This window comes from Ranitomeya imitator, chromosome 6, assembly GCF_032444005.1.
Source record: "Ranitomeya imitator isolate aRanImi1 chromosome 6, aRanImi1.pri, whole genome shotgun sequence".
Lineage (NCBI taxonomy): Eukaryota > Metazoa > Chordata > Amphibia > Anura > Dendrobatidae > Ranitomeya > Ranitomeya imitator.
Window position 1 is genome coordinate 61598919 of NC_091287.1, and position 16560 is coordinate 61615478.

Genomic DNA, 16560 nt, shown 5'->3' on the forward strand with positions numbered 1-16560 from the left:
TGAGCAGAATTTTAGGGCAACTGTAGGACTTTAAAACTTCACTCACCGACTGCAGCTCATTAAATCTATATACCGTTTATTAGGAAATTGCGTCCAGATATGAGGCAGCCATTATACCTTCACATGTATGTGATTAACCCCTCGTCATTCCATAGTCGGAGACTTGCGTGAGACTTTGATGCTTCTCTTGGGTCACTTTGCTACTCGGAAGTCATCATCTTATTCATGGGTTTTCTTTCATTTGTCAGCTATGAATAGACGATTGTGGTGTTTGTGACGGTAAAACGATTCTAGTAATTGTGAATTTTGAACCCGCTTTACAAGGAAGCAGTACCGACCCGTCGAGCTCTTTTTGGGTCGCGTGGACTCAATATGCCAGCATCTGACCTCAGGTATTAGACAGCAAGGAGCAGCAATCATCCACTTAGGAAGGACGTCAACCAACGACGACGTAAAGACAGAAACTTGTAGCACTATCTGCCTGCGAACCGGATATGTAAAATAATAGTTATTCCGATCTTTGTGCATTGTGGCCGCCGTACAGGACACGTGGCTGCCCTCTCTGGTGCCGGCAAGGGTAAGAAACAGCAATAAAGGAAGATTCTGTATTAGACTGCGTACTGTAGATAAACCATTCATGGGATCTTGTAACGTCTGTCTTGTGACCTTTGTGCTTTTTTTTTTAAATCTTATGTGGGTAGACGGAGAGGAGAGTGCAGATAAACCCATACACACCACACACAGCCCAACAGATTCCTCATGGTGCTTGTTTTATGATCTATTTCATTCTGCTCGACACTTTACCCCAGGGAAAGAGCGTCCCTGTCTATCAGTTGAATGTTAGCAGAAGCGTTACTTCATGGAGTGTGGACTGGTTTGAGAAAACGTCATTTACTCAGCCGATCACAGCTGAACCGATACGAATTAATAAAATTTTTATGTGCAAAAAACAGCAACCTTCTTGTATGTTACACCACCAGTACGCTTTGTACATCTGTGATAACGCCTGTTTTATATTCAAATGAACAAATAAAAAGCTTTTATTTTTGTTGCTCTGAATATCTGATGTGCGTGTCCTTTATTTCTTACATTGCGAGTCTCCACCTGCTGCTTTTTACAATTGTGGCTGCCAGGGCTGTGGAGTCGGCATCGGAGCCCATTTTGGTGGAGTCGGTGTCATGGACATTGAGGAGTCGGAGGTTTGGCGACTCCACAGCCCTGGTAGCTGCCTCAGAAGTTTTATTGCTGTGGGTTAGGGAGCCCGTTTCCTTCTTTTAGAGGCTTTGTTCATCTGATGCTGGAAGAGGCTGGGTTATTTCTAGGAGCCCATAAATGATTTAATCTTCTCTCCTTGGCTTTTCCAGGTTAGCTGTTGGCTAGTAACTTCTAATAGTTTGAACAGTCATTTTGTGCCAACAGATTGCCACCAAGTATAGGCTCTTGGGGCACCATGGCCAAACATTTACGTGCACCTTTTCACTTGCTTGTTTTTCCTTTAATTCCTCCACAATGGCTTCATAGAGCCTTCAAAGGGCGGAGATAGATGGAAAGCAAACAGGTGGGAAAGTGCACTTAAAGGGACTCTGCCATCACAGAATGACTGTTCAAACTAGGTACAGGCGCTCTGTACACCATGGTGGGGCCAATAATTTCTATACACTTTCCCACCACCTGCTTAGTTTCCATCTATCGCCTCCCTTCTCTAAAGGTACCGTCACACATAACGATTTCTTTAAAGATATTGTTGCTTTTTGTGATGTAGCAACGATATCGTTAACAAAATCGTTATGTGTGACAGCGACCAACGATCAGGCCCCTGCTGGGAGATCGTTGGTCGCTGGGAATGATAAGGACCTTTTTTTTGGTCGCTGATCACCCGCTGTCATCGCTGAATCGGCGTGTGTGACGCTGATCCAGCACTGTGTACACTGGTAACCAGGGTAAACATCGGGTTTCTAAGCGCAGGGCCGCGCTTAGTAACCCGATGTTTACCCTGGTTACCATTGAAAATGTAAAAAAAAAAAAAATGTACATACTCACATTACGATGTCTGTCACGTCCCCCGCCTTCAGCTTCCCGCACTGACTGTGAGCGCCGGCCGTAAAGCACAGCGGTGACGTCACCGCTGTGCTCTGCTTTACGGCCGGCGCTGACACAGTCAGTGCGGGAAGCTGACGCCGGGGGACGTGACAGACAGCGGTAGGTAAGTATGTACTGGTTTTTTTTTTACGTTTACAATGGTAACCAGGGTAAACATCGGGTTACTAAGCGCGGCCCTGCGCTTAGTAACCCGATGTTTACCCTGGTTACCCGGGGACTTCGGCATCGTTGGTCGCTGGAGAGCTGTCTGTGTGACAGCTCTCCAGCGACCACACAACGACTTACCAACGATCACAGCCAGGTCGTATCGCTGGTCGTGATCGTTGGTAAATCGTTTAGTGTAACGGTACCTTAACTCTCATGAAGCCAGAGCTGTCAATCAAAGAAGAAGTGGGAGGGTGGAGATCGAAGGAAAAACAAGAAGATGGAAATTGTTTTTAAATGTTTGGCCACACCATGATGCACTGTGCACCTGTGCTTGGTTTCAACATTTATTCTATGCTGACAGTCCTTTTAAATGTTTGGCCACACCCTGATGCACTGAGCGCCTGTGCTTGGTTTGAACAGTCATTCTGTGCTGACTGAGTTCCTTTATAAGGAGTCCGTCAGCACAGGATGACTGTTCAAATCAAGTACAGGCACTCGATGGTCAAACAGTTCAGTGCACCATCCCAAATATTTATTTTCCCCAATCCCTGCCATCTTTTATTTTGATTGACAGCTCTGACTTTATAAAGATGCAGACGGGAGGAGGTAGCCTAGGCGGAAAGGTGCATTTAAATGTTTGACCATGCCAAGGGTGCATCAGGCAACTGTACCTGGTGTGAACAGTCATTTGGGGCTGACAGTCCTTTTCTCCAAGTGCACAAATTACCAAACACAGATCGTTCGACACTAATTTTACCAACCACCTCTTCACACCGGGCCAATGAACATTGGTTGGGACAGAGAATTTTCCTCTTTGGGCTAAAATGGGTAATAGACTCCTTCCTATTCAACCTGATCTTGTTCCAGAGCTCCTTTGTTTATAACTTCTTGAAGAAGCTTGGGGATATTGGGATCTAAAGCTCAATTTATGAAAACCTTTTCTTTATGGAAATGTTCTTCCAGAGGATACCTGTTGTGGATAACTGAATTAACTCCGGAATCAGGAGAGGATAATCTTCCTCCCGTCAGTGGGATATGAGACGTGATGTCAAAGGTCTTGATTTTTTTGGGTGTTCTCAGATTTTCTTGAAAGAGCAAGAGTTATCTTGCTAAAAGTTATATCTTCTCTGTGTGTTTGAAAATGTTGTTTTAAATCCTGGAAATCAATCCTCTAATTCAGGTTTCAGAGGAAAAGAAGGTGAAGTTCTCACTGGACTTGTTGTGTTAATGTTTTTTTTTATATCATAATCTTTATTAAAAACAAAAAAAATAGAAATCTGGCATTTTTCACCCTGACCAATCTGACATTTTTAGGCTGTAACTTTAGGCTCTATTGTTTCAGGAAACAACACATGTACATAGCCACAGTTGTTGGACCCAAGACCCTATCTTATGAATTGCGCATGTAATGGACCTGTGCAAAAGTGAAGGAGAGGAGGAGGGAGGGGGCGCAGGAGCCGTCACATCATCGATAGTGATTGATGGATCCTGTTTTATCAGCTGCATTTAGAGGTGTACCTGTCATTATAATCCTGACTCTGATAAGGAAACTGCAGTAAACTCTTCCTGAAAGGAAATCTGAATCTAAACTATCCTCAGTGGTCAGTATGAAAATTGTAAGATTACTAAATTAGTTTTTTTTTTCATATCACAATCTTTATAAAACAAACATTGGCAAACATGTAAAAGAATACATGTAACGCAAACACCTAATTTAAATAATACCTTATTTTCTGACAGCACATTCTCTTTAAGGATTGTAGGATCTTATCCACATTAAGCCCAAACAAGGTTCTGGATTGAAATGATAAGGAATAAAAATATATGTTTAGATGATATGGCCCAAGACAAACGGTGTGAATTGATTCACAGGCACAGTCCATGGGCCAGGTCAGTGATCTGTGGCTATCAGTCTCTCTCTTTGAGAACCGCATGTTGCTTGATGTCATCCGTGGATGCTCCCGCCCAGGTGCCACAGATCACTGATGTGGTCCATGGATGGGGGTCCTGAGAATCAATTTGCAGCAACTTTAACCAAAACCATGGTTTAATCCTCTTCCAGTAACATTAGATAATTTTACATTCACAGGAAAAGGCTTGCGCTTGGGCGCATGAAACGTCTGCAGAAGATTTATGAAGATCAAGAATCCTCTCATAATTGTCCTTTCCTGAATGATTTTCAAATTTTTTTCTAAATTTAGGTTCAAATCAAAGTACACTGTTACTTAGAATCTGCAGAAACTAACTGCTTACACAGTAAGAAAGAACAATTAAAAAAATATTCCCAGAGGTAGCTATAGCCTCTAAATTCGGTATTTTTTTTCTTGATTTATACCACTTTTAATAGAAGTGGCATACTACAGAGTCTATAGTAGGCCCAATCCTTTAGAATATTTTTATATTCCATCCATTAGGTCACCAATAAAGAAAACGTACGAAAACTCAAAACTCGGCTTATGTTAAATTATCATAGAAAGCCCTTACTAAGTAATCAGATGTTGATAAATGTATTGGAATGAACTTAAAGTAGCACTTCAATCATAGTTTTTATTCTCTTAATATATTGCAATCCTCATATTATATAGCACTGTACTTACAATTGCTCATTTTGCCTTTCTACACAGCTAATTCTTCTCTTTTCTCTGCTCTGTGTAGAAACAGGAAGTCTCTTGTCCCTGCATTTATCATTTCCCTCTTCAACTTCTTATCCATCTGCTCCTCCCCTCTGAGAGGGACTTTTATAGTGATGACTCATGCAGGGAAAATTGACCTGTTTCTACATAGAGCTTAGAAGGATTCAGCTAGTCAGTTATTAATCACTAGATGGTGGCCCGATTCTAACAGAGCTTAGAAGGAGTCAGCTAGTCAGTTATTAATCATGCAAAGTGCACAGTGCTATATAATATGATGACTGCAAAATATCAAGTAGATAAAAACTTTGATGGGGGAGAGCTTATTTAATCCACAGTGATATGTGAAGTGAATACAACAATTTATTCCATTGGCATCGGTCAGTCACTACAATAGCCAGCTACTTCTTGAAATTGATGTACTCAAAGAGAAATAAGCAAGGAACTGACTTACTTTAACAAAGACCAAACTGTAAGGCTATGTGCAGACGTCTGGAATTCCCGCAGAAATTTCCGCGGCAATTCCGCAACTGTGCCGCGGGTAAAACGCATGCGGAATTGGCATGCGTTTTCCCGCTAAACACTAGCGTTTTACAATTGTAATTAGCTTGCAGAATGCTAGCATTTTCCAAGCGATCTGTAGCATCGCTTGGAAAACTGATTGACAGGTTGGTCACACTTGTCAAACGTTGTTTGACAAGTGTGACCAACTTTTTACTATTGATGCTGCCTATGCAGCAGCAATAGTAAAAAGATCTGTTCAAAAATAATAAAAAATATTTAAAATCGTGATATTCTCACCTTCCAGCGTCCCCGACAGCCTTTCCCGCTCATCGTGATGCTCCCGTTCCTAATAATGCCTAGCAGCAATTACCCCAGATGACGTAGCATCACTCGAGACCGCTACGTCATCTGGGGTCATTGCCGCAAAGCATCACTGGGAACGGGAGCATCGCGAGGAACACCGGAAGGTGAGAATATCGCAATTTTTTTTATTTTTTTTATAGGTATATGGTTCCCAGGGCATGGAGGAGAGTCTCCTCTCCTCCACCCTGGGTACCAACCGCACATGATCCACTTACTTCCAGCATGGTGGGCATAGCCACATGCGGAAACTAAGCGGATCAATGCATTCCTATGTGTGCGGAATTCCCGCAATTCCACACAAAGAATGAACATGCTGCGTTTTTTTCCGGGAATGAGATTCCGCCGCGGAAAAAAATGCAACATGTGCACAAAAATTGCGGAATGCATTCTAATAATAGGGTGCTTAATGTATGCGGGTTTTTTTTTGCAGTTTTATCGCTTTTCTATAGCGAAGAACCATGAAAAAAAAAAAAAAAATCCTGAACGTGTGCACCCAGCCTAAATGCTAGAGACAACTGGGTTGGATCATCTCCAAAACAGCAAATTTTTTGAGGTGTGCCCAGTATGTAATGGTTAGTACCTATTAAAGGGACCCAAAGAATGACAGCTGAAAAGTGAAAAATGGTGAACAGATCTGATCTTACAGAAGATCTACTGTAGTGGAAATTGCAGAATACGTCAGTGCTGGCTTAGAAAGATGTCAAAACACAAGTGCATGGTAGCTTACAGCAGTTTGGGTTGTGTAGCTGCAAAGTGGTCTAGGTACTCAGGATGACTGACCCCTGCCCACCATCAAAAACATCTGCAACCGGCACATAGGCATCAGAACTGGAACTAAGGTTTCTTTTTCATGTTGTGGATACTTGGTGAAGAGGTCTCGCCAGAGTGCACCATGGAAGAAGACCATGTAGAAGAGGCAGCATGATCTTCTGCAATGAAATCTTGGGTCTTGGTACTTATGTGGATATTACTGTGACACCAAAGTAACCAAATGTTTACTAGAGCTGGCCCGCCAGTAGACAACGCATGCTAATGCTGCAAATCCTGCGTTTCTGGTCTGGGGCGCTCCCTGGTTACTACAAGGCTGTTTACAACTCGCCCCATAGTAATGCGCTCCCCAGCTAGGACACACTCACTGATGGGGTCCCATGAGCCAGAATTTCCCTCTCCTCCCTACATCAGCGCGCACTGCCCTTGTCGTCGCCCATACATCTCAGCACACAGAGAAACCACTACCATCTTCCCCTTCCACCAGCTGGACACAGGTATGCTACTGAGCTGATGCACTCATGCCCGCAACTTCGCCCAAGGTTAAAATCTTGGTCCACTGTGAATTTGACATTTCTGTAAAAATAGAGAATCTGTGGGACTTTCTGGAAAACAAGTCCAAATGAGGGAGATCATAGTTTACAGGAACTATTGTATGTGCGTTAGTGTGCAAATGGTCACTCCTACACCCACTTTTATGGTAACTTTTTAACAATGGCGAGAGATGTAATGAACTAAAAATGTAATGTGCTCCAAAATTGCTATGCTAAATAGCTGGCATAAACTATTTCATATATTTCCCTTAAATCTTGTATAAAAAGCCACAAAAAATGGGCAAAACTTAAGAATTTGTATCTTTAATCCCTTGCAGACATGCAGCGTACATGCATGGTGGACGTTGGGTACAGGTGTATGGATCGGGATCAGGAGCTACCTCTGTTTCCCATTGTTTAAAGGGAACCCGTTACATGAAAAAAAACACTATTGACCTGCTGATATGGGGTTAATCTGTAGGTTAATAGCATTCTGAACCCGCCCAGTGGCGGCGCTTAGACCCCCATTATCAAAAGGAAAACTTTTTTTTTCCTCCCGGTAACGGTTGTGTTTCAGCCATGGGGGACGCATGATGCAGGTTCAGTCACCGCTGTGTATAGAGAGCGACTGCTGTAACCGTGCCCCCAGCAGTGACTGACAGCAGCTCAGCATTAGGGCCGGCTGTCAGTCAGAGCCGGAGGCGCGGTTCCAGCCGCCGCGCTCTAAACACAGAGCGGTGACTAAACCCGCCAGCACCGCCCCCTGTGGCTGAAACATGAACATTACCAGGAGGAATAAAGTTAATTTCCTGCCCGCAGCGGGGCTCTAAGTGCCAGTGTCTGGCAGGTTCAGGTTTAACCCCATATCTGCAGGTTTAACCTCTTATATGTAGATGTTAATCACAGACAGAGGTGTTTAAGTGGCACACTCATGATCCATGATGGAAGAGCGCGCATGGCAGTCAAGTACTTTCAAAGGACATGATGGAATTTTAAATACATTTATTAACAAATGTTAACACATATTGCTAGTAAGAGCAGCTTACAAAATGGCAGAATGTGTCAAAGAACTAGACCAGCCACAATGGATAATTACAATGTGCAGAGTGGCCAAGCTTAACATCTTAGTACAGCTTAAGAAACAGAAGTGAATTCAGTTTTGTAGTAACGGTCTCAAAACATTTTTATTTTTTTTATTTTTGTAACTTTTTATTTTAACTTACAACATGTACAAAACCAGGCCACAATCTTAATTGATTTTTTTTTTCTTGTTTTTCCACACAGTTTTGACTCTGCAATGTGCAACCATGTCAAAAGACACAGGAAAAGAAGCTCAAATAACACAAGTGTTAATCTCATGCAGATTACCGTTATATTTGTATGTTTCTTGGAATGATATTACATCAATGTATTTTTTTATTTTATTTTCACGATACATTCATAGGTCTGGATCGATATTGTAAAGTATCTGTTCTTGCCGGGATTGTACCGTAGCCCCGTACAGCGGTGGAGTGGAATATTTTATATGGATGGATTGAAGGAGAGGCGACGAGTGCAGTAACGTCATGCGGATTTGATGTATGAAGATGGATATCAAAAAACACTGCAGGAGCAGAATGTAAAATCCAATGGACTGATAGATGCATCGAGTCCCGCGGCAACAAAAATTCTTATTCTTTCTGCCCATTCATCGATATTCACAAGTGCTCCTCCGAGTGACATTTTCTAATCACTTGCAATAAATATCAAAGATCTAAATAACTATTTACAATTCCCCCTCGATCGTCCTGCCTCCGAATAGCTAGCGTTTTTCGGTTTTTTTCTCTACATTCCTGCTCAGAAACCTCACATACAGAAACAAGAACAGAACAGAACATGAATTTCCTTTCACACATAAAATCGAAGAAAATGACGGAAAATTCAACCGTAGTAAAAAAAAAAAAAAAAGAGAAGTGGCTAATGATGTGGCTTTAAAAACAAACCCAGCTCCCAGCAATATGAAAGGTTTATAGGTGAAAATCAGTATTCAACCATCGATCCGTGCCGATAATGCTCTTAAGAAGTTGTAAAAAAAAACCTGACATTTTACAAGAAAACGGTCATGCATTAATCTTCAGTGTTTGTGGAAGAAGCATCGCTTAGCAAAATCGGCTTTGTACTCGACTTTATACGTTAGGGACTCAAACATGAAGGCAATTCCTACTAGTTTCAGGTAGGTTGGAAATTCTGTAAAACTAAAAGGCAACCATAGCTACCTGGCTCTGCACCTCTTGGCCAAATCGGAGGTCACAGATGGCAATATTTGTCCATCTTGTAGAAGAATATTTTTTTTCTATGCATCTAAAATGACAACTGAACATGAAGCAGACAGACTTGGTCAGGATACAAGCCACCGGCTCAATGCAAAGGGATCCTGGCCCTTTAATCGTGGTTGTTCAGTCTTCTGTATATTCAAGAAATGTATGGTAAATGCGGATCCCAAATCTCATCGATCTCAAGGACGGGAGCCGTGTCCCCCACCGCCATCAGCGGAGTGGAGGCCGTGTATTGGCGGCTTAACTCCATCTGTAAACCGGGTGAGTGGCAATTTTTGGAAAAACCTATACAACTGAATGAAAAAACACACGTGGTGGGATGAGGTCTTGTTTTTGAGATGGGGTTGATCCCAACCGTGAGACCTGCATGTATCATCATATATGTATGTGCATATGCCATAAATGTGCATGTGCAAAGCTAGCAGGATGGAGACAACCGTGGAAGGAGAAATGCAAAAGAAGTAATCCTGGGCAAGTCCTTGCAAGGAACAACGAAGGTGGTCGATTAGTAGGGCGTGGTAGATGGATGGTAGGATTAGATTACATAGAATTTTTAATATAAGGGCGCAGAGACGGCTGTATAAATTAGACTGAGATCGGAACACAACGCACGGACCGGCTGGCAGCTCCCCCGATCCGAGCGTGACATCTGCATAGAAATTCATGAAGCCGTCACTCGCGGGTCTCCGGCCGGTCCATGCACTGCGTTCCGATCTCAGTACGATCAATACAGTCGTCTGAATGCGTCCAAACCATAGAAACAAAGTTGGTCTGTAGACACGAAATAATGGGAGATTTTTAATAAAACTATATCTAAAAGTTGGTTCATTTACCATTTTAGATGCATTTAAACAATTAGGCAAAAAAGTCCATAAATGAAAATAAGTGCAAATTATTATCTGATAATTGGTTTTGCCCATCAAAATGAATGTGTGGGTTTCGAGGTACAATTGACATCGTAATTTCTAGCAAAATCATCTGTTATATTAACATTACACATTTCCCCACGCTCGTACTTGATTGTATTAGCTTACATGGCAGTGGTGCAATTACATTGTGCATGCTTAGTGTAACGTGTGACAATAAAAACCTGCAACACAACAAACCTAAAAACTAAGTACATTTTGTATAGTGAAAACCTTGTGAAGCCCCAAATCTATCCAGAATATCGATCAAGGATTTCCCGGAGCAGAACGACGACGCTCGTATCCGCTCCCCGGTGACAATTTTATAGGCCTAGCAGTAGTGTGAACAGGTGACAATTATTTCTATAAAGGTACGATAACGGCACAGATGAATTCCTAATAAACCCTGTAAGAAGTTGTCCAAGGTCGATTCTTGGTCTGAATTGTCTCTTAAGTGCGCCTCCATAGGACTATGAACTGTGCAAATCGTAAAAGTAACACCTATGATCTAAGAGAAGATTACCTGTATTTAAATCTATGCAATCAGTTAATATATTTCATTTCTTTTATAAAAGTTATATATTGAAAATAAGTAATGAACAAACATGGGATATATTTTACAAATAAAATATGCAAGAAAATAAAAACAAAAACAAAAGATTCTTGCTTTGTGAACCCTGTTCCCAAAAACTCTTAAAACCCCCCGGTACAGAATAAGTAAATATCATAATGCCTTTCAAAAGTAGAAGGAACGTAATGACACGAGCGCGGCAGGTTTATTGGGGTGCACATATCCCCCTTTCTATACATTCACAGACCTATCAGAAATGAGTGGCACGGTACATTTGGCTCCCTGCGTAGTCATCTTTGTTCACGCCTACATTTCTGGTCCGGGGTTACTCCACCAGACCAATATATGGTGCCATTTTACCTTCTCCTTTTAAAGGGGTGGATTAAAACCTGCCGCTTTTCTGATGTATGTTTGATAAAAAAAAATTTTTAAAAATTAAAAACGTTAAAACATTGTAAAACACAAAATGCCTTGAACCTGAAATGCAAAAACCGACTAGCGGAAAAACTGCTGCGTCTCAGCAAAATGGATGTAAAATGCGCTTCCGATTTCTCATGTGTTAGTACAGGAAGGAACGGCGTCTAACCTGGGGTTGTTTTCAGAACAGAGGTCATGCGCTTATCGGGGAAAAAAAAACGCACTGCGGGATCCTCCATCAGCAAACAGGTCAGAGCCGGAATCTAAGCCCAGGGATGGGTGGGCAGATGGGTTTCAGTACTGGAGTCGTGCAAGCAGCAGATCTGCCGGTACTGAGAGAATATTAGGAGCTGCTTCGGAAATGGTATGCAGATAGTAAGCAAGTACGGCATCTTGGAAATTAAAAACAAAACACAAAGTTTGAGGATAGATATCAAGGAAATGATACAAGAGGGAGGGAAGCGATTCATCTTTTCCTGCGGCAGGTTCTCTTGTGTTCGGCGTGCCAGTGTTCTTGCTGGCATTTAATGGAGCAGTAAGACGTGTTCCAGCAGCAGTGGTACATTGCCTCCTCTTCACAGTTGTAGCACTATGGCGGTAAAAAAATCAAAATAAAAAATCACAACATTATTACCAATAATACAATCAGCTAAAAATAATATAGGGACCGAAAGGACTAAAGGTTGGTCACAAGTTGGATGTAAAAGTCTCACTTTATACATATTAATAGCTACATTTGTACTTTTTAGAAACTTTTCCACAATGTCATGGGTACTTAGAATACGACCTGATAGATTGCAATGCACAGCTCAATTCCTTGTACTCCGTAGATGCACAAATATGGCGGCACCTCGGACAGTCTCTCCAAATTTGTAATGAACACAGTGAACCTTAAAGGGGGAATCTGTCAGCAGGTTTTTGCTATGTAATCCGAGAGCATCATGAGGAAGGGGTTAAATCATTGAATTCAGTGATGCGTCACTTATTAGGTTGTCTGCTGTTGTTTACTTATAGTGAAGGTTTTATCACTAGAACATTAACATTGCTGGGACTAGCTGCCTTGTGCCAAGTAGTGCGACTCCGCCCCCTCTTATGATAAGCAGCTCACTGCTAATAGACAATAATAGGGAGCCTAAAAACTCTGACAGTTTACTGGGTGCATCACTTGTGACACAAAGTGATACATCCATGGAATCGGGGTCTCTTTGCCTACATCATGCTGCTCTCAGATGAGGTATCAAAAACCCGCTGACAGATTCCCTTTAAAGAATAACTAAACTTTGAATTATTTTTTGGGAAACTGATAGCCCCCCCGCCTTTTAGCACCTGTTCTTCCATCCTTGTTAATACCTTGAGTAAAAGCAGTGAGGTGTATGATCTCAACAGAAAGCCTATGGCTCCGTACAGCACACTGCTTGTGTGCGTCCTGATTTCATTAGTGATTAGTAGGTGGCCCCCCAATCAACAGTACCAAGAAAGGGCTAAACCATACAAAAAAATATTTCAACGCTTAGTTGAGATTTTTTAAAAAATACTCTATAAAACGGCCATAGGGTTACGTAGAGCAGGGCCGAGAGGGACGGGGCAGATGCAGGAAGAGATGGGAGAATTGATTCGCAGGAGTCCAGTCCATCGGCCGCTCACTAACCTGTGACTGCTGGATGGGAGGCTCGTGAATCTCCTGACCCCCAGGTATTCCAGGCTCTTTTTCTTTATTATCTGGGTTGCGGGGTGATGCACACATCACACATAATCAAGAGAAGAGCTGTCAATGTCAGCAGGGAAGGAGCCTCATAGAGCTCCAGTCCAGCGGTCAATGCTGATGGACCGAAGTCCTGCAAATCGATTCTCCTATCTAGATACAATATGTAAGACCATTACCTTGGCACTGGGAGGTACAGTTTTTTCTAGAGTGCTTCTTAAAAAAAAATTGGGGAAAGAGTCGCTCATACAGCAGCTTACAGGAAATTTAACATGAGTACTGACCTGTAAATACAAGTCAGTCCTGCACCCATTGAGCAACATTTGGGTAAACTGAGCACCAGCGTACTATCTGTGAGCGTCTTTCTCACTGACGGCGTCTGTCTGCAGCCCTGGACTATTCTGTATGACGCCTGGCCTCTTACCCACTGCTTCTTCTTGGTCTGGGATATCAGCTGCTTATGTTGTGCCGCCAGCTTCTTAATTTCTTCAACAAACTCTTCCTTGCACTTTTCTTTCACTTGTTTGCACTTTCTGTCCATCTCGCCTTGTATATTGGCCACGGCTTTGCTAACTGCTTGCCTCTTCTCCTCCTCCATATCTCCTTGCAGCTGTGCGGAGAAATAAAGATTCTCAGCCATCTTAAGATGCTTTCCCCCGCCCGCCACAATGTATCAATGAAGAAATGTACGGGGCCACCATGTACCCGGGCTTTGAATGGAGCGGAGGTCGATCATGTGCACCACCCCTCCATTAATTCTTAATGGGAGCACAGAAGATTGCTGAGCTCAGTGCTCAGCTGGTCTTCGAGCTTCTATTAGAATGAATGGAGGGGTGGTGCACATGATCGACCTCTGATCCAGTCAACCAGGACTCTTCAGAGTTTCATTCTTGGGACTGGTGGAGGCCACGGCGAGTGGAAAATTATTGCCTATCCTTTGGACTACAGCGACCGGAGCAAGTTCTGGATGCTGTAATTATGGGCAGATGCCGGCTGTGTACCACAGTGGCGTCTGCCTGGCATGAAGCAGGATCAGCTTCTGAGCTAGCTTCATACATATGATGAAAATGTACGTCATAGGTCGCTAATGGTTTAAGTACAAAACAACAAGAAGAGAGGAAGCCCAATTCTCTCTGATAGGTAAGCCGACTGTATCCTCAGTGCAGAAGGACCCGAGTGATTATCGTATTCTAACCTTTTCCACGGCTTCTCGCACGGCTCGCTCACTTTCCCTCTGGTTGTCTGTGCTCATTCTTTCTTTGAAGTCATTGAAGAGCTTACTGTACTTGTCGTGACACATGTTCTGGCACACGCCGTCACTGTTGGTTTGTGTACTGCGGTGCGACATTCTTGGAGACGAGGCACTTTGCTTCTTCGTCTGTGTGCAGACGGACACTTTCTCTACTGGCGGTGGCAGAGGAGGGATTTCTTGGCTTGAGCTCACAGCTTCTGTCTCAGGTTCTGGCTCCGGGTCCTACACATGGGGACAGATTGAATAAGATTTTAGTTGAAACTAATTGCCTAATTGTCAGTGATTTAATGGGTGTGGAATGGGGTGGAGGTCAGGCACTCAAGCTGCCCAGTCCATCACCGACACTTCTCAGACGCCACAGTTTTTGTATAGTAGCACTTAGGACCATGTTGTGCCGTGTGATCACAACTGCACTAAGCTCTTTTCATAAAATACAGTGAAAATAACCTTTATCCTGCCACATTATCAGCAGCCATCCGTCATCTTCTCATTTCCTCTATCTTCCATATAGTTTTTCTAGGAGTCAAACACCTCAATCTTCTTCACTTTTTCTAACTACTACTATGTTTCACACATTATTATTTTTTTTGGCCTCTAACACCAAGATCCCGGTGCGATCTTTTTTTTTTCACCTTTAACACAATTATAGGATTAATGAATACAGGCCACGATCTGTTTATGTCCAGAAACACAAAGCTATTGAGTGTATGGAGAGTGCTAGAACAGTTGATAGAAGGGATCGGGTTCTGAGTGAATCGGAGAGTTCTGTAGGAAGGGAGAATTGAGAACAGTAATATTAGCGAGGTGATGTGATAGACCTGCCTAAAGAGGTGTGATTTTAGGGCCACGATTAAAACTGTGGACACAACCTGAATGTTTGGGGTAGTGCATTCCAGGGAACTGACGCAGCATGATAAAAGTGTTGGCGATTTCCGTGGAATTATAAAAGAGGTTTAGATCATTAGCAAATGGAGAGTATGAGTCAGGTGATAGGCAGAGATGAGGGAGAAGATTTACTGTAGTTTGGTGCAGCACTGTGGAGAACTTTGTGGATGAGGGCTTATATTGTATGCTATAGTGGCTAGACAACCAGTGCAAGGACTGGCACAGGGTGGAGGCATCAATGTAGCTGCTGGACAGAAACATGAGCCTAGCTGCTGCTATCAGGAAAGATTGGAAAGTGGAGACTTTAGTGAGGGAAAGACCTATTAGTAGTGAGTTTCAGCAGTTAAGACAAGAATGTACCAGAGTGACAGTAAAGGTACAGTCACACTAAGCGACGCTGCAGCGATACCGACAACGATGTCGATCGCTGTTTGGTCGCTGGAGAGCTGTCACACAGACAGCTCTCCAGCGACCAACGATCCCAAAGTCCCCGGGTAACCAGGGTAAACATCGGGTTACTAAGCGCAGGGCCGCGCTTAGTAACCCGATGTTTACCCTGGTTACCGCTGTAAATGTTAAAAAAAACAAAACACTACATACTTACATTCCCGGTGTCTGGTCACGTATCTCGCGGTCAGCTTCCAGCACTGACTGAGCGCCGGCCGTAAAGTACAGCGGTGACTTCACCACTGTGCTGTACTTTACGGCTGGCCGGCGCTCACCAGTCAGTGCGGGAAGCTGAAGGCGAGGGACATGACCAGACACCGGGAATGTAAGTATGTAGTGTTTTTTTATTAACTTTTACATTGGTAACCAGGGTAAACATCGGGTTACTAAGCGCGGCACTGCGCTTAGTAACCCGATATTTACCATGGTTACCAGTGAAGACATCGCTGAATCGGCGTCATACACGCCGATTCAGCGATGTCAGCGGGAGAGCCAGCGACCAAATAAAGTGCTGGACTTTCCCCAGCGACCAACGATCTCCCAGCAGGGGCCTGATCGTTGGTCACTGTCACACATAACGATTTCGTTAACAATATCATTGCTACGTCACAAAAAACAACGATATCGTTAACAATATCGTTCAGTGTGACGGTACCTTAAGGCTGGCAGTATGTATTAGTTGGCTGTTGGACGAAAGATCGTTTGGCTGACAGCCTTCTCTGCCAGGCGCTCCTGTCTTCTCTATGGTCTCATGGAGAACAATATGATTGGCAGTCTAAAAATCTACATCGCTCCTGAGCATCATTTGGCCGGTGCCCCAATACACATTAGAAAGTTGTCCGAACCCATAGATATCAGCGGTTTCAGTCGCCTAAATCTAATGTGTATGAGCAGCTTAAGAATTTTTGTGGTTTTGATGGAAAAGGGCAGATTTCTAGGGATATTTAGGAAGTGCAGGTGACATGAACAAGTGATTGCATATAGGGAGTCAAAGATTTGAGCTAAATATAACCATACTCAG

The 16560-nt window shown here is 43.1% G+C and overlaps 1 protein-coding gene across 1 annotated transcript in view; it reads right to left on the reverse strand.

Moving 5' to 3' along the window:
• Positions 1-8032: 8032 nt before the first annotated feature.
• ZMYND11 (zinc finger MYND-type containing 11) overlaps positions 8033-16560 on the reverse strand; it is a 69340-nt gene continuing 60812 nt past the window's right edge. The window contains exons 14-16 of the mRNA XM_069729710.1: positions 14151-14429; positions 13380-13565; positions 8033-11842 (exon numbers count right to left, since the gene is read on the reverse strand). Coding sequence (XP_069585811.1) covers positions 11720-11842; positions 13380-13565; positions 14151-14429 — 588 coding nt within the window. The 3' untranslated portion in view covers positions 8033-11719. The remainder of the gene's footprint in view (positions 11843-13379; positions 13566-14150; positions 14430-16560) is intronic.